At 51.4% G+C, this 19036-nt stretch overlaps 1 protein-coding gene across 1 annotated transcript in view; it reads left to right on the forward strand.

The window, feature by feature from the left end:
- ST5 (suppression of tumorigenicity 5) overlaps positions 1 to 19036 on the forward strand; it is a 109014-nt gene that overhangs the window by 79475 nt on the left and 10503 nt on the right. The window contains exons 5-13 of the mRNA XM_012654353.1: positions 7457 to 7608; positions 9092 to 9307; positions 10192 to 10288; positions 10906 to 10950; positions 11983 to 12167; positions 13121 to 13230; positions 13446 to 13515; positions 16571 to 16648; positions 17189 to 17329. Coding sequence (XP_012509807.1) covers positions 7457 to 7608; positions 9092 to 9307; positions 10192 to 10288; positions 10906 to 10950; positions 11983 to 12167; positions 13121 to 13230; positions 13446 to 13515; positions 16571 to 16648; positions 17189 to 17329 — 1094 coding nt within the window. The remainder of the gene's footprint in view (positions 1 to 7456; positions 7609 to 9091; positions 9308 to 10191; positions 10289 to 10905; positions 10951 to 11982; positions 12168 to 13120; positions 13231 to 13445; positions 13516 to 16570; positions 16649 to 17188; positions 17330 to 19036) is intronic.

Here is a 19036-nt window from a genome sequence, read left to right on the forward strand (position 1 = left end):
CTACATCATTCCTTTCTTTTATTTTTGGAAGGCTTTAGCTGTGTGTGCTTAGGCAAATCACTTAACTTTTGTGAGGACTCTGTTTTCCACTGATAAAATGATGATGTGGTGATATTAACAACAGCAACAATAATAATGGTAATAATATTTCATAAGGTTATCATTTGGATTAAATGAGATAAAAATAAAATGCCAGCAGATTCAGTGTCTGGTGAGGACCTGCTTCCTGGTCAAAGACGGCTGTTTTCTCACTGTGTCCTCATATGGCAGAGGGGGTGAGGGAGTTCTCTGGGGTCCCTTTTATCAGAGCATTAATCCTGTTTATGAGAGCTCTGCCTTCATGACCTAATTACCTCCCAAAGGCCTCACCTATAAATACCAGCACATGGGGGATTAAGTTTCAACATCTGAGTGTTGGGGGAACACAGACATTGTCTATAGCACAAGCTAACGAGTTTCATAGCCATACTTGCATAGATCCTGCCTGAAAACACAAGACTCCTGGGTCACAGACGAAGAACTTTATTACTTACAGCACAGCAGGCAGCATGAGCTTCATGTCCCACGTATTCCCCTTGTTCATAAGTCACATGTGGTATGGAGGAGGCCCAGGTACAAGCTGCACACACTGAGGGTCTGTGTTCCAGCTGAGGAGCCCAAGCTTAGGAAACCCCAGTCTTTTCAGGGGCTGCTAGCAAACCCACCCAATCCTTTCCCCACAAGGAGACATTTTCTTTATCATTTGGGTCAGGAAACAAATCTGCCTCTCCCCTGCAGGGAGACACTATCTCTGTCTTTCAAGGCTCTTTGCTATATAAACATCCTTTAAAAAATAGTCCAAAACTGTCAATTTCTCTTGCTCAGAAGGACAGAAATCTAAGACGCTACAGAGAATTGTCTTCCAACAAGTGGGCGGGCATGGTGTTGGCAAACTCGAATTAGTGGGGAGCTTTGATTCTGTTCAGATAAAGTGTGTGTGTCAGTGTAGGTCAGTGAAGAGGAACGAGGCAGTGTGCTTGTGTGCTTGCTTACTCCCTCTCCCTGCCCCTGTCTTCTCTCTGTCTCTCTCTTATACCTCCCAGCTGGAGAACATAGTCTTAGTTAACACATTGGAGAGAGAAGTGGCCCCAGTAGAGGGAACTCTCCGGATTCTCAGAAGACTGGAATCTTATGAAGAGAAGGCCATCATTTCCTCATTTGATCTGAGCCATCAGTTTCATAGTTTTCTCCTTACAACTTTCTGGGCTAGCATTTCTGGGGAGACAGCAGCTGTTCCTCAGACCCACAGAGACACTGCTTTCCCAGGAACACCGTGTTTAGAATGTAGCTGTGCAAAACTGGGTCATAGCAGGAAGACTGTGGGAGTGAAATCCCTAGAACAGTGTAAGAGTTAGGGGAGTGAGGCCTTTAACCTTACCACTACAGAAAAGACAGCTTTGTACCCACGGGTCACCCAGAACTGAAGTCAAGAACTGTGGGCATCACAGCCAAAGATCCAGAAGCTAGGTGAGCAGTTAAGGAAAATGCCCCAGCTCCAGCTTTCCCCTGTACAGCCCTCACCCCTGCCCCTAGTTCTAGCTCAGCCACCCAAGAGGCAGCCAAACTGCTCCCACATTTTTTCTTTCTTTTTTTTTGCTCCTACATTTTCTTGCCTCCTCATGCAACATCCCACAGTGGAAGAAAGTCCTCTCTAATGGGGGAGATGGGACAACAGGGGGCAGCTCTGTTGCCCCATCCCACTCTCCTCCTCCTATTGCAGGATACATTCCAATTTCCTCTAGTTGGCAGAGGCTGTAATGTGTCACTGCTGCCGAAGGCCCTGGGAGAACCCGGTGCGGCTGCTGCAGTGGGCAGAGGGCCGTAGCTTTCTGCTGTCCCTCCAGTATACCAGGCCCTGGCAGTACTGTGGTCCTCACTGTTCTCTATACTCTGACAAGGCTTGGGCAGCCTCTCTGTGCTGCCCAGGGATTTCCAGCAGAGGTATGTTCTTGCATCAACTGAATTGAAACAAGAGAAAGGGACTGCCTCAACCATTTCTCCCTGTCCAGAGTTCCGTGATCCAAGGCTCTGTTTGGGATTGTTTGGGGCAGCATTGGGGGAGTGGGGGTGGGAGAATTTTGGAGGAGGCACTGTTCTGGGCAACAGAGCTGTTCCCTGGGGCTTTTTAGGTCAGGTTCAAGAGAAGGGAGGCAAGTGTGTCTGGGCCTTTGCCTCCTCACCCATTAGAGAAGATTCTCGTCCACTGTGGGATGCTGCACAAGGAGGCAAGGAGATCCGGGAGCAGCTTGGCTGCCTCTTGGACAGCTGAGCTAGAGCTGGGGGCAAGGCTGTACCAGGGAAAGGTGTGGTTGGGGCGTCTTCCTTACCTGCTCAGTCAGCTTCTGGATGTTTGGAGCACAGTGTAGAGCAGGAGAAGGAGAAGAGAGGGAGGGTATGAAAGAAAGGACAAGGGATGTTTGGTTTTGCTTTAGCCTTGTGAAGTGGGTTCCAGAGTGTGTAGTGAGCACAGTGCCCTGGGCATGTTTTCTCCTTTGTATCCCCCACAGCAGCCCAGTGTGAATTTCTAGGACCTGACCCGGGTGGCTAGAGGGAAATACAGGGAAGAATGTTGAGAATATTCGCTTTCTGTTAGATTCTGGTCAGTTTATCCCTTTCTCCTTCCCTGGAGACAGGTCCAAGAATTTGGAGTTTCCCTAGAGGCTTCAGGGGGTCTCTTGTTGCTGAACCCTGAATGTCAGTTTCACTTTTTGCCTCAGATTAATCAGTGGCTCTTACCTCGAGCCCAGCCTCTGCTCTGGGAGATTAAGGTTGATTTTGATTCCAGCTGGATTATTCAGCTCTTGTGCTGCCTTAATTCCGCAGGGACGAACAGAGCTTGTTTTGGGCATGTAATGTCGGAGTGTGGGGAGGCAGAGAGCACCGACGCTAAATCTCCATCTTGGGTACTAGCGACTGGACTGGAGTCCTGGTCTGTTAGAGGCTGAGGGCCAGCTGGCCCCGAGACTAACATGTCTTCTCTGTGAGCAGTGGACTTGAACGAGGGGCCTTGGGGACTTTTCTGGCCTCCTGCCCATACCAGGCATGATGCCTGGGGAACTGGGATGGGATACTCTCAAACAGGCTGAAGTTTATCCTGCTAATTTGCAGGAAAGGGGTTTGAAAAGAAAGTTGCTGTCTTGCTGCTTCCCGGAGCTGTTATTTCTTGCCTGTCCAATTTGACTTCTGCCCCTGGAAGATGCTGCTGTTCTACAAAGCCTTATGTTTGCATTCTGAGCCTGACACTTAAAAATGCACCCAAGGAAGCAGCTTGTTAGGGAGTTATGTGGAGTGGCCTCGGCGCCTGACCAAGGAGCCTGAGCTGCATTCCTGCAGAGATTCCCACTCCCATCAGCTAGCTAGGGCTGAGGGAGAGTTTCCAGGAACTTCAGTGGGGTGCAAGCTGGGGACAGGGCCATTCAGCCTGTACCGCAAAGCCATTTGAGCCTCTACTCCCTCTGGCTTCTTCTCTCGTTTTCCTACCAGGATGGAGGTTGTAGCAGCCAAGAGGTGCAGCCCCGGGAAAGGTGCCGTGCTGTTGGGAAATAGTGTCCAGGCTTGGAGGGTGGGTAACAGCTGGCCCCTTGGAGGTCCCAGTCTGATCTGTTGCCAGAGGAGTTAGACCCTAAGCCTGGCCCTTTGCTGTGTGAGAAAAGGGAAAATGCTGAGAACCAGGAGAAACAGCTGGTTGGAACCAGAGGAGGGTTGGGAGGGAAGCTGCAGACCCAGGGCCCTAGCCATGGGTGTGGTCCAGGAAGCTTAGTACTCTGGAGAAATTCTCAGTGCCTGTGCACATACACACACCCCTTCCCTAACTGGTTCTTCCAGTTGTTTGTGGGGGGCGGGCAGTGGGAAGGAGGAGGGGTTATACATATGGTTAATAACCAAAGGAGCTGTGGGGAGGGCCCTGTGGGGCTGGATTCTTCCTTCAACAGGATCAATGTGATAAGTCTGGGCTCTGGCAATCCCCTTTCAGAGGAGTGCAAAGCAGAAATTCTTTGTGATGCCCTTGCCCCTTACTTCCTCATCAAAGCTGGGAAAGGGTGAGACCTCTGGCTTCCCCAGCCGGGTTCAATGAGCTCGGGCTACTCAGGGCCAGGCCTTCGGGGAAGAGGGCCTGCCTCTCTGCCCCTCTCCAAGGGCAGTGTGGACTGTCCTGAGGAAGCTGTGTGGGCCGGAACGCAGGTGAAAGTGTGCAGTCTGCCAGGCTTCTGTCTCCCATCCATGTCCTTGCTGAATCTCCCACTCAGCTCGAGCTTCTCCAGCTCTGGCTTCTTTAGCTCTGCCCTCTGTAGGAAGCTCTGAGCACCATTCTCAAGCCTGCCTTCTCTCCCTGCTCTGAGCCCTTGCTTTGGTGTTTTATTTGCTCTCAGTAGGTTCAAGTTAGTGGTTCTAGGACACAGGGTCTGCCTGGTCTCCCATCCCCTGGGCCCCCTTACATCCTGGAGAGATGACTGGGAGTATCTGTAAGACAGCTCCGAAAGGGTGGTCAGAAATGGGCTAGGATGTTGGCCGTAGCAGGTGGATTAGGGCTGTGAAGGAACCAAGTGGAGGCTGGGGAGGCAGGCCTTGGAATGGGGCCAGCAGTCATTTCCTGGAGGAGTGATTAGTGGCTCGGTTACATGAGAGAGGATGTTAAACATTGCTGGAGAAGAAAGGCTGGCATTAGGGCTGGGCAGGAGGAACAGGCCTTTGAGGCCTTCCTGAACTCTAGTTTCCAGAGGCAGTGCTAGCCTTGAGAACCTGCTGTTTCTAACTGTGTTCCCCTGGGTTGTCACTGATGTATACCAGCACTATACATCTCTGACTTCCCTGGGCCTCAGTATCCTATATCTTTTTCTTGGTGTGCTGGATTCGTATCCGTATCAAAGCTGTGATTATGGGGAAAGAAGGAAGGAAGGAGGGAGTAAGGAGAAGAAGGGAAAGAGGGAAGGATGGAGAAAAAGGATTGGCTTTGGGACTCACGTCATGGAACTCAGGAATCATTAAGAACTTTAGAAAGATCTGTCTAAAGCAGTGGTTCTCATGCGGGGCAATTTCACCTCTTCTTCCTTCCCTCCCTTCCATCCTCCCTTAATTCCTTCCACCCTTCCTTCCATCCATCCATCCACCCCCAAGGAGCATTTGTTAGTATGTGGAGACATTTTCGGTTGTTACGCTGAGGGGATGCTAATGTCATTTGGTGGATAGAGGCCTGGGTTGCCACTGAACATCCTACAAATGGACTGGAAAGTCTGCTACAACAAGAATTATCCAACCCAAAATGTCAATACCTTGGAGAAACCCTGATCTAAAGGTATTGAGACAGATCTTCCCACAGGTTGGGGAATGATGATAAGGACTCTGCTTGGTCCAGCCCAAGGCAGTTTGCATTGGATGAGCTTGAAATAAATATTCTCCCTGCCCTGGTCTGGACAGTGATGCTCTGCTCTTGTTTCATGGGATCAGGAAGACTGTCTTGGAATTTTTCCATTCTTAATCCCCCTCACCACCCAGCCCCTACAGGATATATGTTGGGGAGGGACCAAGAAGTAGAGACACCATCCCGACTGCTCCCCAAGGGCTCCACAGTGGGGTAGGCAGGAGAAAACATTCAGGGCATGCCGGGTTTGATTTGGCTTCTTGACACAGGGCTGCTGGGCCAGCTTTGCTTAGTCAGGGCTCTGGAATGGAGACAAGTCATCTTAATAGCATGACTGTGTTACAGGAAAAGGTCTACTCAGTTGCTGGGGACTCTGCTTGGAGTTAGGAATCACTTAATCCTGTCCCAAATCCTTTCTTGACCCATCTTTGACTCATAAGTTTGCAGAGATCTGTATTGCTCCCACTGCAGTCCATTTAGCTCTTACTGAAATCCTCCCTTTACTGGCCCCCTACCCTGCCCCAATCTCTGTAAAGCCATTTCCTAAATTCGTTGTGGCTTTTCCTGATAGTGATGAGTAGATGCCACGATTTGGGGGAACCTCAGCTTTGGTGAGGTATCTATAAGCATGTGGGGATTGGTTTTCTCCTGTGCCCTGCCCAGGAAAGCTTGTACTCTCAGCAGCCTTTATTTCTAGTCCTACAGCTCCGTCTCCTGCCCTTTCCCTGAGGAGTGGGATCTGAGCTCCCCCAGGGTGTAAGGCACTTTCAGGCATCTATAGGACAGGTGTGGGGCTGAGTGGTGACCCAGGCTCAATCCTGCTGAGCAGAGAGATGCTGGAGTGAGCCCTGCTCTCACCGTGTGCGCTTACCTTGGCAAAGCCTTAATCTGGCCAGTGGTTGCTAGGTCTCAAGTCCCAAATATTGGTGCTGGGACAAGGGAAAGGGGAGTAGAGAGGGCTCTTATTTACTCAGGGCTCTTATTTACCCATGGACCTTGTCACCACTGTAATTCTGCTGCCACGATTGAGCCAGGCCTGACTTGGCTCACGGTATTATTGTATTTTAGAAAAGACTAGGTGTGAGTTGGAGGGGAAGGGGCAGGAGGTATAGTTTGTGGAAAGGGGTGTCTCTCAAAATCTTCAATGGCAGGGGTGATGTTTTGGACTTTTCTGAGATTTTCTGGTAGTGCCAATACAGTACCCACTGCCAGGGATTTAAAAACTAGTCCGGAGAAGCAGGAACTCCCCCCACCCTTACCCTTTGGCCCAGATTCCTTCCAAGCCTTTCACATTTCCCTTGTGTCACAGCAGCGAGTTTATTCGAAAAGGGGAGTGATGATAGTTCACTTTTTGCTGAGATCAGCAGTAGTAAGAGAGATTCATTGAACAAATAATTACTGAACACTTACTACTAATCATGGTTCTGTTTCTGGGGTGGCCTGAATAAGACAAAATAAGACAAAATCCCGGCTCTAAAAGACTTGTCGAACAGTGTAATAGGTGGGAGGGAGGCCTGGTAAAGCCCCACTCTCTAGTATTCTTTGAGTTCCTCCGTGCCCACCCCAGAAGTGAGTCCCCAGGGAGACCCACTGAGAGTTGGGCAAAGGGACAGCTGAGTGACCTCTGAAAGCGTTTCCTACCTTGAACTATGTATCTGGGGCTTGAGCAGCAGAGGGACTGGAGCCAAGGAAAGACTCCTGGTGTTGGCTTTGTCCTGTAGCTGGGCACAGGCAGGGGTGGCTGAGCCAGTCTTGTGCAATCCCTGAATTTATAAAGCAGAGGCCAGACAAGGCTGAGCTGAGCTGAACAGGGAGTGGGGTGGGGGGGCTCAGCTTCTGGACGTGGAGCCAGGATCTGCTTGTAGCCTCCCCACTGCAGACGGGCAGCTGCATGACTCATGAGCTGGAGGGGCCAGGCAGAAGCCATTCTCTTTGGTTCACAGGAATTCAGCTTGTTTATTTGTGTGTGTGTGTGTGTGTGTGTGTGTGTGTGTGTGTGTGTGTGTGTGTGTTTCCTTCTTCCCTTCTCCCCCTTCTCTAACTTTTCCTCCTCTGCAGGAGATCTGCCTAAGGAGAATCCGTATGAGGATGTGGACTTAAAGAGCCGACGAGCAGGACGAAAATCCCAGCAACTGTCTGAGAACTCCTTGGACTCTTTGCACAGGATGTGGAGTCCTCAGGACAGGAAGTACAACAACCCACCCACGCAGGTAATGCAGCCCCGACGTGGGCCTGTAGGGTCAGTGTGAGGGCCACAGTGGGGGCTGTCCTCTTGAGGCTTGCACCCGGCTTCCACTCAGGCTTTCTCCCTCACCAGTACTTGGCAAAGGAGATCACCTCAGCAAAGAGCTCTGCCCTCAGGGACTTCTACTATGTTGAAACCCCTGTGGACAATTAGGATGGTTTCTGAGGGCCCCATCCTACCTTTTCCTCACTACCTGAGCTCTGAGCTGCAAAAGTAAGCCAGGAGCCCCTGCAGTCTGCTGTCTCATTATTTCTCCTTCCTTTCTGTGGGAAACAGGAAGACAGGGCCCTGGTTAGAGTCTTGGTATTCTACACCTCTGCCAGAAATTAGCTCAGTACTGGCGTCAGGGGACGAAGTGTAAGCCCAAAACCCAGATTTGGAAAGCCAGACAAGTGTCTGTGACACCTGGAGCCACTCCTGCTGGAGGGAATGAGAACGAATCTTTGACGCATGGACTGAGAGAAGGCAGAACAAAGTGAAAGGTCAAAGGAAGCTCTTAGACTTACACTCATGCTAATCTTGTCCAGGGTGACAGGAGGCAGAATGGTGGACAGGCTTTCTCTGACCTACCCAGCCAGGTAATATTGGTCAGAGAATATAAAAGTGATTTCTTCTGGTTTTGGAATAATGTGAGATTTTCATAGAAAATCTTTCTATAAAAGATTTACCCTAATGTACTCAGTTTATACAGGCTTCCTTTGAATTTGTATTGCCAGACTGATTGGGTGGGAAGAAGAAATTGGGGGCTGTGAAGGAAGGAGGAGCTGCTGAAGAGTGAGGAGCAGCAGTTCTGGATCCAGACAATAGTGGGAGTCTGCGGGGGTGCCTGTCTTCTCAGCACTGAGCGGGGCCTACTGCGAGGACACCTGTGCTGCAAGGTGTCTGCATAGAGGGAGGCGGCTGCCCAGGACCTCATGGGTGCACAAGCCAATTGAGTGTGCCTGCCTGGCCTGGCTTTGGTGGTCAGAGCCCAGAGCCCTTCGTGTTTTACCTGGAAGAAGTGAGCGGTCTCACTCAGCAGAGCAGGCTGGCATGTAGGTTGTGGCCTCTGCTAGCAGAAGCTGTTTAGGACTGGCTCAGGGGTTATGGTGCACAAGACTGGTTCCTTCATCCAGGCTCAGTAGTCCTTGTCCCAAAGCTCAGGAGAAGCCCCCAGAATTCCGACTTGGCCTATTCTTTTGCAGTCAGATGAGAACACAGGCTTTTTAGTCTCTGTTCTTTTTTTCTGGCAGAAGTAGTAAAGCTTTCTTTGGGGAGGCAAATATCTAATCCTGCCCTGACCTGGCTGATTAGCAGCTAAGGTCTTAAAAGAGGGATGGAAATTCCAAGATGAGACTGGGGGGAGCTAGGGATGCCAGGCCGTGGCTTCTACACCCAGGTCCCAGCAGATGGGTACTGGCCAAGGCATCTGTGATGAGCCCCTGTCCCATGTCCTCTCCCCATGCCAGCTTTCCCTGAAACCCAGCACCCAGTCCCTGCGCAGTGGGAACTGGTCAGAAAGGAAGAGCCACCGGCTGCCACGATTACCCAAGAGGCACAGCCATGACGACATGCTGCTGCTGGCTCAGCTGAGCCTGCCGTCTTCACCCTCCAGCCTCAACGAAGACAGCCTCAGCACCACAAGTGAGCTGCTGTCCAGCCGTCGGGCCCGCCGCATTCCCAAGGTATCCTCCCCAGATGGAGTGGGCAGGTGGTCGGGGGGTGAGGAGGGCAGCCAGCCCTTCTCTTTCCTTCCTTCCCTAATCTGGGCTGCTTCCTTAATTCCCTCTGAATAAATTCTGAGTCTATACACTGGCCTTTTTTTCACATGGTTAATTCCATTTTCTTATCAATAAAGATGTGTTAACTGATTAGATGCTCAGATGTTAGAGGAAGGAAAGGCTATTAGAGGCTCCTCATTAGTGAGTGTGGTATATGAATTTTGAGGTCTCGGTACACACGTAAACATATCTAGGCTTTGAAGGACCTAAGACTCAACCACAAGTCTTCCTTTCTATACCTCTTGGAATTGAAGAGTTTTTAGCAATGATTTTCACACATAGACAGCCAGGCCCAAACCCCCAGCCCAAAGCTGCAGGATTTAGCCAAATGGTATTTTTAGCCTGAAAACAATGCTTGGGTATATTGGGAATTTAGCTTCTTCCTGTCAAGGCCCCAGGTTATGGCCCAGAGGGGAAAGGCTAGAATCCTTGTTCCTGTTATTACATCTGAGAAGCTCTTTGTCTCAGTTGGTTCAATGACTCCTGGGACCCCGGAGCTCCCATCCTGTCTAGTTTGATCACAGTTCCTTCCTCTGGGGAGCTAAGTTTAGTGTCCTTGTCTTGGGGCAAGAGACGACTCCTAGGGATTAGGGAGATGGAAAGCTACCAGGCATGGCTGGTGAGTCTCCACGTGGGGCCAGTTCAGTAGGGAGACCAGTCCTGGGCCAGCGGATGGGGTGCAGAAAGCTTGCACCAATAAGGGCAGGGATGGGCTCCTACTTGGCCTCCTTGGAATTAGGGGCAGCTGGTGTTAGGGTTACCTCACCCTCCCTGCTTTTTTCACCCAGCTTGTCCAAAGAATTAACTCCATCTACAATGCCAAGAGGGGAAAGAAGAGGTTAAAAAAGTTGTCTATGTCCAGCATTGAGACAGCATCACTGAGAGGTAGGCCGTGATGCCTGAGTTGGTTCAGGTGTTTGGGGCCCTTGGGCATTAGGAACGGGGAGAAGCGTCACTTTACCCTTTTGTGGGCCAGTTGCGGAGTCCTGCTTTCTAGGAGGGTAGAGCCCTGCCAGGAAATGGCCACATAGGAGGGAGAGCGAGAGACTGAAGAAACTCTGGGATGGGTTCCTTCAGGCTTTGGGCTATGAGGCCCTCAGTAGGGAGGGGCGTGTGGGAATCTGCTTCTGGCAAAAGGAAAGGCCAGACTTCACTGAGCATTGTGGTCTGTTTCCCATTTCAAATCTTGGCCTCCTGGAGGCAGGGCCCTTATGTTCCAGGCCTGTAGGCCTCTCTGCTGGCTCAGCCTCTAACTCAGGCCCTCAGCTTCTCTCAGATCAAGCCTGAATAGGGGTTTCTATATAGATTGGCACCCACAAGCTGAGCTCTGGGAGACCCTGGCCCCAGGCCAATCAACTCTTGCCCACAGATGCCTGACCCTGAGCCCACAGTGGCCCAGACTAGCTACATCTCCATCCCCGGTGAGGAGTGGGAGGGGGCACCGAGAACATTTGCTGGGCCAGTGGCTGAGCAAGCATGCACTCCTGCTGTTATTTTTCCAGATGAGAATAGTGAGAGCGAGAGCGACTCTGACGACAGGTTCAAAGGTGAGGCCTGGCTCCCCAAGAACACAGAACCCCTTCCCAGCCCCGGCTGCAGGGAATTAGCCTTCCCATCCTCTGCATGTGTGGTTCCAGTGTCCCAAACTGGCCTGGTGTGGAGAGGCAACAGGCAGGCAGGATACCAGGCCAAAGGGCGGGAACTATGTCCATTCTTACAGATGTGTGAGCTCAGCCCTGCAAGATTAAATCCAAGTGTCTCCCTTTGCCAAATTTAAGGCTGGTGACCCTGCCCACTTTCCTAAGCCATTGTCCCTGGGAACTGGGTGCCAGATTTGTCTGGTAAACGTTATAAATCTGGAGGGTCAGAGATGGATTCAAAAGATTACAAGTACCACAGGTACCTCATCTGGCAAGAAAAATGTGCCATGGATGAGGAAACTGGTCCTCTGGAGGCCCTGAGGCCACACCTATCTCCCCTGTCCCCTGAGAGGAGACTACCACCTCCCCTTCACATTCCAGGGGCCTTGGGTAAATATCTGTATATTCTTTACTGGGAAATCATGCCTAGATCTTCCTGGAGGATTAAAGTATGTGGGAGCTCGCTCCTTCTTCCTTTCCTCCACGGTTCTCCCAGGCAAGTGGGCAAGTGCACTTTGGACCTAGGGACAGGGACAAATGGCCCAAGTCCAAAGGACTCTGATAGGGCCCAAGGATGAAGACTTCGTGAATGTGCCATCTTCTGGTCCTTTTGGCAGAGGAACAGGGTGGGGTGCGTGCCAGTGATACATCCCCGGGTTTGCCTGGACTAGACAGTCCTCCTGGTCCCAGCTCGGCCTCCAGAGGCTCCAGGAGGACCAGGCCAGCACCTTCCCCTGTGTTAGGGCAGACTCTTTGTGCAGGTGTAGACACCTTGTGCCTACCACTTCTTCCCTAGACCTAGCTGGGGGAGGGTGTCAGACTAGGCTCATGTGATTAGAGGTGATCCACAGAGATGGAGCTTGAGCCAGGGGTGGAAGGGCTAATGTGGGGCCTGTGAGGATCCACCCTGCTGTCCCCTGATGTGTGACCTGCCCCCAGCCCACACGCAGCGCCTAGTCCACATCCAGTCGATGCTGAAGCGTGCGCCCAGCTATCGGACCCTGGAGCTGGAGCTGCTTGAGTGGCAGGAGCGGGAGCTTTTTGAGTACTTTGTGGTGGTGTCCCTCAAGAAGAAGCCATCCCGAAACACCTACCTCCCTGAAGTCTCCTACCAGTTTCCTAAGGTGAGGCCATCTCCCTCCTCTACATCTTCTATCTGCCCGGTCCATCTGGAGAAGACAGATCTTTCATTACAGCTACTCACCTAGCTACCCTTACAGCCAGGAGGAAAGACAGGGCTTCGGCGGTGGTGGGTGTGGACCAGTGCTTATTTGGAGGATGAGGGCTGAGAGAGCACCTCTCAGTGTGCTTAGAATAGAATCCAAAACCATTGAATACCGTGTAATTCACCCACTTAATGTATACAATTCAATGGTTTTTCGTATATTCACAGGGTACTAGAGTCATCACCACAATCAATTTTTGAAGATTTTTTATCACCCTGAAGAGAAACACTGTACCCAGTAGCAGTCACTCCCCATTTCTCTGCACATACCCTCTCTCTTAGCACACCTGTGCTGTCACCAGCCAGCCAGCCTGGCCTCCTTTCTCTTCCTTTAACATTCAAGCCCTTTCTCTCTGCCATGGCCTCTACCTGGAATGTTCTTTCTCCACCTCTTCCCACAGCCACCAGCTTGTTGTCATTTCTGTCTCTGCCCAAGCAGTACGTCTTTCAGGAGGTCTGTCCAGATACCCTAATTGTGCCTCTGCTTGCTCAGTGTCACATCACCCTGCTTATTTCCTTTGTTGTACCCTCTGAAATGTTGCAGTCGATTGTCTCACTCTCCTGACCAGAATGTGCAAGGTCAGGCATCTTGTCCACTTTGTTTCCCATCAACAGCCCCGTCACACAACACAATGTCAGATGCCACATGGAAAGTGCTCCAATGACATTTACTGAATGAATGAATGAACGATGCCTCAGCTCACACTCTGACCTCTATAAGAATAAGGAGCGGGACAAGGGTTGCTGGGAAGCATGCCAGGTGGCAGGATGGCATTAGGGCTCCTCAGCCCTCTCCCCCCAGGGTCTGTGTCATTTCCTGGTTACCTCTTCCCGTATTCTTCTTGCCTGCAGCTGGACCGACCCACCAAGCAAATGCGGGAGGCAGAGGAAAGGCTCAAGGCTATCCCCCAGTTTTGCTTCCCTGATGCCAAGGACTGGCTCCCTGTGTCAGAGTATAGCAGGTGAGGCCCGGCGCAGCCTGGCTGGAGGGAGGAAGGGGGCATAGCCTCCTCTACCCGATGGCAGTGGGCAACTGAGTGGGGACTGCCCTGGTCGCAGCCTACTCTCCTACAGCAGCCTGGCTCTTCATCTCATCCCTGACATGAGTCCCTATTCTTGGGGGCTGTTTCTTGGGTCCTCTGATACCTCCCTGATGCCAGACCTCTCCCTGTTCCAGTGAGACCTTTTCTTTCATGCTGACTGGGGAAGATGGCAGCAGACGCTTTGGCTATTGCAGGCGCTTATTGGTGAGTAGTGCCAGTCAGTTCTCAGGGGCTGGCAGGCTGGGGATGGGCCAGAGTGTGGGTGTGGGTGTGTGTGTGTGTGCCCTTCTGCAACTTGGCTTGTGTGAAATCCTGTGTTCTGCTCCCTGAGGCCACTCCCCACCCCCTGCCAACATAACTTTCACAGATGAGGCGCTTCTGGGAGGGCTCAGAGTGGTCCTCGCAGTTAGGCCCCAGGATATCTGCAGTAAGGGAGGAAGTGGATCACCTTCGACTGGGTTGTCATATCTTTTTAGCTTTTCTACACATTTTCTTTTCATTCATTTTCTTTGTGATTATGGGCTCTGATTGCTGATCTCTGGTTGCACGATCATACCAACTCCAGCAGTGTGTGTATATTCATCAGACTGGGGGAGGGACAACCTTCCTCACTCTGAAACCTGGCCAGCATGAAGTGGGGAGGAGTCCTGCCAGTGGTCTGGTACAGCTGGAGATTGAGCAGGCACAGAGAAGTACCTTCTCTGGAATTCTGGGAGAGATACCTGGAACTTAGGAGAAAGGGACTGGGTTTTGAAAATGTAAGCCATTTTGTAGAGAGAAGTCCTTCCACATCTCCCTTCCCGTTAGTCCCGGGGAATAGATTGAGGTAGAGGCACAGAGAGCCAGGGGGAGGCCTGGCCCTGCTGCACTCTCCCCTGGGGGGCATTGGGGTTGTTGACAATGTTTTGAATTTCCAGGCCTTAGTGGGAGAAAGCCTCACCAGATACCAGTCTAGGGGTAAATGGGGGAGGGATCCTGGGCAGGAGTAATGTATAGCAGGAACCCTAAAGGAAGGATTCCAGGCCATTCATTTAATCATTCGTTCATTCAGAAATACTTACCAAAAACACTGACCCTACTGAGAGGTCAGGCCACATGCTGAAGGCACATAAACATGAGTTTGACACAGAGCCTACTCTCAAGAAACTTTATGAGAGAAGGTTGGACTTGCAGCCCAGAAGGGAAGGGCCAAGGGAGTAAACTTTTGTTTAGGACCTATCATGTTCCAAGCTAGATGCTTTAAATATGTCTTTTTAAAAAATTCCCACAATAGCCCATGGGTATTACTATTCCTGATCCGTAAATTAAGAAATTGAGATTCGGAGGTAGAATGACTTGCCCAAGATCACACAGTGCCAGAATTGACTCCAAGTCCTTTATCACCCGTCTGGTACTCTGGAGTCACTGCAAAGGGTGGTCTGGGGAGAAGGGATGTTTGGATGTAGAATGCCCAGTGAGGGGCTAAGGGCATGTGGAGTAGAGATGTCAGGTGGAGAGCCAGGCAGAGGCCAGCATGCCCCTGGCTCCCCTGGGCCTCCTGGGCCTGCAGAGCAGTGATCCACAGGCCGCCTTGGCTGGAGCATAGACGGAGCAGAGCTGCTCCTCTGCAGTGGGCCTTCTGCCCCCAGGGAAGAGCGTGTTTGTCCTGGCGTGCTCAGAGAGGGCCTGGGCTGGGTCCCTGCCAAGGGGGCTGGCACTAGCTCGGCATTCCTACAGATTGGACACAATGATTCTAACCCAAATCCCACATACTTGATTTAATCACTTGGGGCTTTAGGGGAGGCAGGGGAGAGGGAAAGAGAGAGGAGTGAGTTTCAGGCCTAATATGGACAAAAACAGATCTGCCTTCTCTTTAGATGTGTGACGTGTGGCCAGCAGGTTTGGAGACTGAAATAGCCCCATCTGCATTTGCTTAGCAGTCTGCATGAGGGGCCAGCACCTGCTGCTCTGCTGCCTCCTCGCTTGGCCTTGTGGGGCACTCTAGGCCTCTGAGCCCAGGCGTAGCCGTAGAACCCTGCCAGCCCTTGGCTGGAGAATGGACCCTGGCCTACATGTGGGGGCTCCAGGCCTGGGGGACTCTCAGTACATGTCTCCTTCTCCAACTGCCCACCTTTTAAATTTCTTTTTTCTTTGTTCTCCTTTATTCCATAGCATACCTCTGTTCTGTGTCTTTGTTCCCTTTCCCTTCCTTCCTACCAGAAAGCTGCATATTTTAGAGGTAAGATAGCAGAAACAGAGGCCAAAACAGACTTCTGGCTCCACAACTTCTAGATATGTGACCTTAGGCAATGGCTTAATCTTTTTGAACTCAGTTGCCTCATTCATAAGATGGGGGATAGGCCAGGTGCAGTGGCTCACGCCTATAATCCTAGCACTCTGGGAGGCCGAGGCAGGAGGATTGCTTGTGTTCAGGAGTTTGAGACCAGCCTGAGCAAGAGTGAGACCCCATCTCTACTAAAAATAGAAAAATTAGCTAGGCATCATGGCACACGCCTGTAGTCCCAGCTACTTGGGAGGCTGAGGCAAGAGGATCACTTGATTCCAGGAGTTTGAGGTTGCAGTGAGCTATGATGATACCACTGCACCCTACCTAGGGTGACAGAGCAAGACTCTGTCTCCAAAAAAAAAAAAAAAAAAAAAAAAAAACCAGATAGGGATAATATTCCCTCTCTCACAGTTTTTGTGTAAAGAACCAAGCCCAGGATGCAGACATAGTAAGCATTCAGTAAATAGTAGCTCCCTCCCCTGGTCTGTTTTCAGATTGCCCTTTTAGAATGGTGGATCAGGGAAGGGAGAAAAGAGCAACCAAAAAAAGGGATGTTTTGCAAATGTCCCCTGTGGGGCAGAAGGTTACATGGCTTGCTCCTAAGAATGTACACCAGTCCTTCTCATTACCATCGCATCTGCTGGGGTCCCATCCTTAGGGATGTTAATCCACAAATCGCCTGGTAGCCTCTGCCAAACTGCTTTGTCCTTTGCCAGCCCCCCCTAGTGTCCTGGGAGGAAGGGTGGAGCCTGCGTAGAGTTTGGCAGGAGCCTGGCACCTCAGGCTGGAAGACCCAGAAGAGGCTGAGGCCTGCCCTGCAGAATGGTGGCCTTTCCTTTGAAGACCTGACTGGGTAGAGGTTTAGAAGTAGCTTGGAGTCTTCCTCCACAATAAGGATAGTCCTTAGTCCTCAGTTCCCAAGGAAAAAGAGCCAGATATGGTAATCATGCATTCTCTGTGTCTGTCTCTCTCCTCCTCCTCATCCCGTCCCAGCCAAGTGGGAAAGGGCCCCGGTTGCCAGAGGTGTACTGTGTCATCAGCCGCCTTGGCTGTTTCGGCTTGTTTTCCAAGGTAAGAGGCCCTGGCTTGCTTCCCGCCCTCCCTCCAGCTGACAGCTCCCCTAGGAGTATCTGCAGCCAGCTTAGATGAGAAAACCACCTGTGCGCGTGAGCAAGGGAGCGAGAGTGCAACAGCAAGTTCTGTGACTCCCTTCTTATTCCCAAGCCTGGCTGTCTATCAGGCTGGCTGGCATTTCCCCAGCTCCTGTGCTGGCAGTGTCTGCCCTGTCACAGCCCACCCTGGGCCATGGGCAGAGCTGGAGGCCTTGGGGAAGCTAGGAGTGCCCAGGGAGCCGATTCTTGGGTGATATTTCCTTTGCCTGGCTACTCCGCTCTTGGGGACTGAAGCAAAGCCAGTCAGAGAACAGAGTAGTCAGAGTGCCAAGGAAAACGGGAAGGGTAGAGTGTGCAGATCCTGGCAAGACAGTCGTCCTGTCTACCAGCTTCTGGCCCAGCCTGGTCAGAAGCCAGGTTGCCCTCTTCTCTGCCCAGGAGGTGGGAAAGGGCAGCGCCCTGACACCCTACCTCTTTGGACTGCTGGTGGTGGGCACAGGTCCTAGATGAGGTGGAGCGCCGGCGTGGGATCTCTGCCGCATTGGTCTATCCCTTCATGAGAAGCCTCATGGAGTCACCCTTCCCAGCCCCAGGGAAGACCATCAAGGTGAAGACATTCCTGCCAGGTGCTGGCAATGAGGTAGGGATCTCTGTTACCTCTTCTCTCAGACTTGGGGCTGGGACTGGAATAGGACCTGGCTGACCAAGGTTGCAGTTTCTGCGAGGTACAGAGCACGGGCCCCTCCCTCAACCATGTACATCTGCCTCATCCATAGGGACCAAAAAAATGACAATGGGACTTGAAATGTTGCCCAGCTCTCTGCTCCTCCCTGGGACCTTCCCTGACCTGTTCGGACTAAACTGCATTCTACCTGCCCTCCTCTTGTTCATTCATTAAATATTTACTGAATAGTACATCAGGGATTGTGCAGACCATGGGGCAGAGTCATAAAGTAAAAGAGAGACACAGCTCTGTCCTCGTGGAGTTCCTAGTCTAGTGGGAGATACCGATAGTATATAAATACTTCTGACTATAAATAGATGATTCCTGAATGTGTTAAGAGCCGACTGAAAGCACAGGATCCTATGAGAGTGTGTAAGAAGGGGTGTGCTTTAGATTAGGGGGCCAGGGAAGGCCTTCTCTGAGAAAGTGATGTTTTACCAGAGACCTACGCTGTGAATAGGAGGCAACTAAATGCAGTGGGGGGAGAGAGACTGAAAGAGAAGGGTACAGATGGGAGGGATTATTCCAGGCAGAGGGAAGGAACAGCATACGCAAAGGCAAAAGTTAGGAAGTTCCTGTGCTGGGTCAGGAGACTGAGAAAGGGCCAAGATGGCTGCAAGGGTAGTGAGCAGGGGTGGATTGGCAGGTGAGGACCTAATCACAATGTCGCTGCTAGGCCAAGTTAGGGGTTTCGGATTTTATCTAAAGCAGGATTACAGTAAGATCTGACATACGTTTTTAAAAGCTCACCCTGGCTGCTGTGCAGATAGTGGGTTGGAGTGAAAGCAGGGACATCAGCTAGGATACTATTGCAGCAGTACAGACAAGAGATGATAGCAGCTTGGATTAAGATGTGGTAGAAAACTTGAAGAGAAATAGATGGATTTCAGATACATTTTAGAATTAGGGAATTGAAATCCATTGGGATTTCCCTGCTCAGGTAAAAAAAAAAAATAGAATTAGGATCAGTAGCACTTTGTTTGGTTGTAAATAGGGAATAAGCATTATGGAGACTTTAAGGCCAACTCCCAGTTTTCTGGTGTGAGCAACAGGGTAGATGATGGAGCCGTACACTGAGCTGGGAGCGCCTGAACAGGATGCAGGTGGTGAGGAAGAAGAGGAAGAGTTTGATTTTGTACACGTTAAGTTTGAGGCACCCGAGAGAAGACACTGAGTAGCAAAGAGTGTGGCTAGAGAAGAGAAGAGAGCCCAGGCCTGGGTCCCCGTCCTGTGCTAGTGGATCCCCGAAGCTGGAGGAGAAGGGAACAGCAGGAGAGGGCCACGGCTTGGAAGCCGAGGAGAGGGAGCGCCTTGAGAAGGAAGGAGAGGTCAGGATGAGGCTGGCAAGTTGCTTGACAAGGGCAGGTTTCACAAGGCGGCAGGGCCCCAGAAGCCAGGGTGGAGTGAGCTGGGAGCGAATAGGGTGAGGAAGAGGAAACCAGCAGACACATTCGCAGGAGGCTTGGCCGTGAAGAGAGACAGGGAGTGGCAGTGTTCGAAAGGAAATGTGGAGCCAAGGCAGCGGCTGGGGTGGCTGTTCGGGTGCTGGTGGGTATGGCTGTGAGAGGAAGAGGTTAAAGATGCAGGAGAGAGGGGTGATCAGACTGTCACTGGGAAGGTGCA

This window comes from Propithecus coquereli, unplaced genomic scaffold (genome assembly GCF_000956105.1).
Source record: "Propithecus coquereli isolate 6110/MARCELLA unplaced genomic scaffold, Pcoq_1.0 Scaffold44, whole genome shotgun sequence".
Taxonomy (NCBI): Eukaryota; Metazoa; Chordata; class Mammalia; order Primates; family Indriidae; genus Propithecus; species Propithecus coquereli.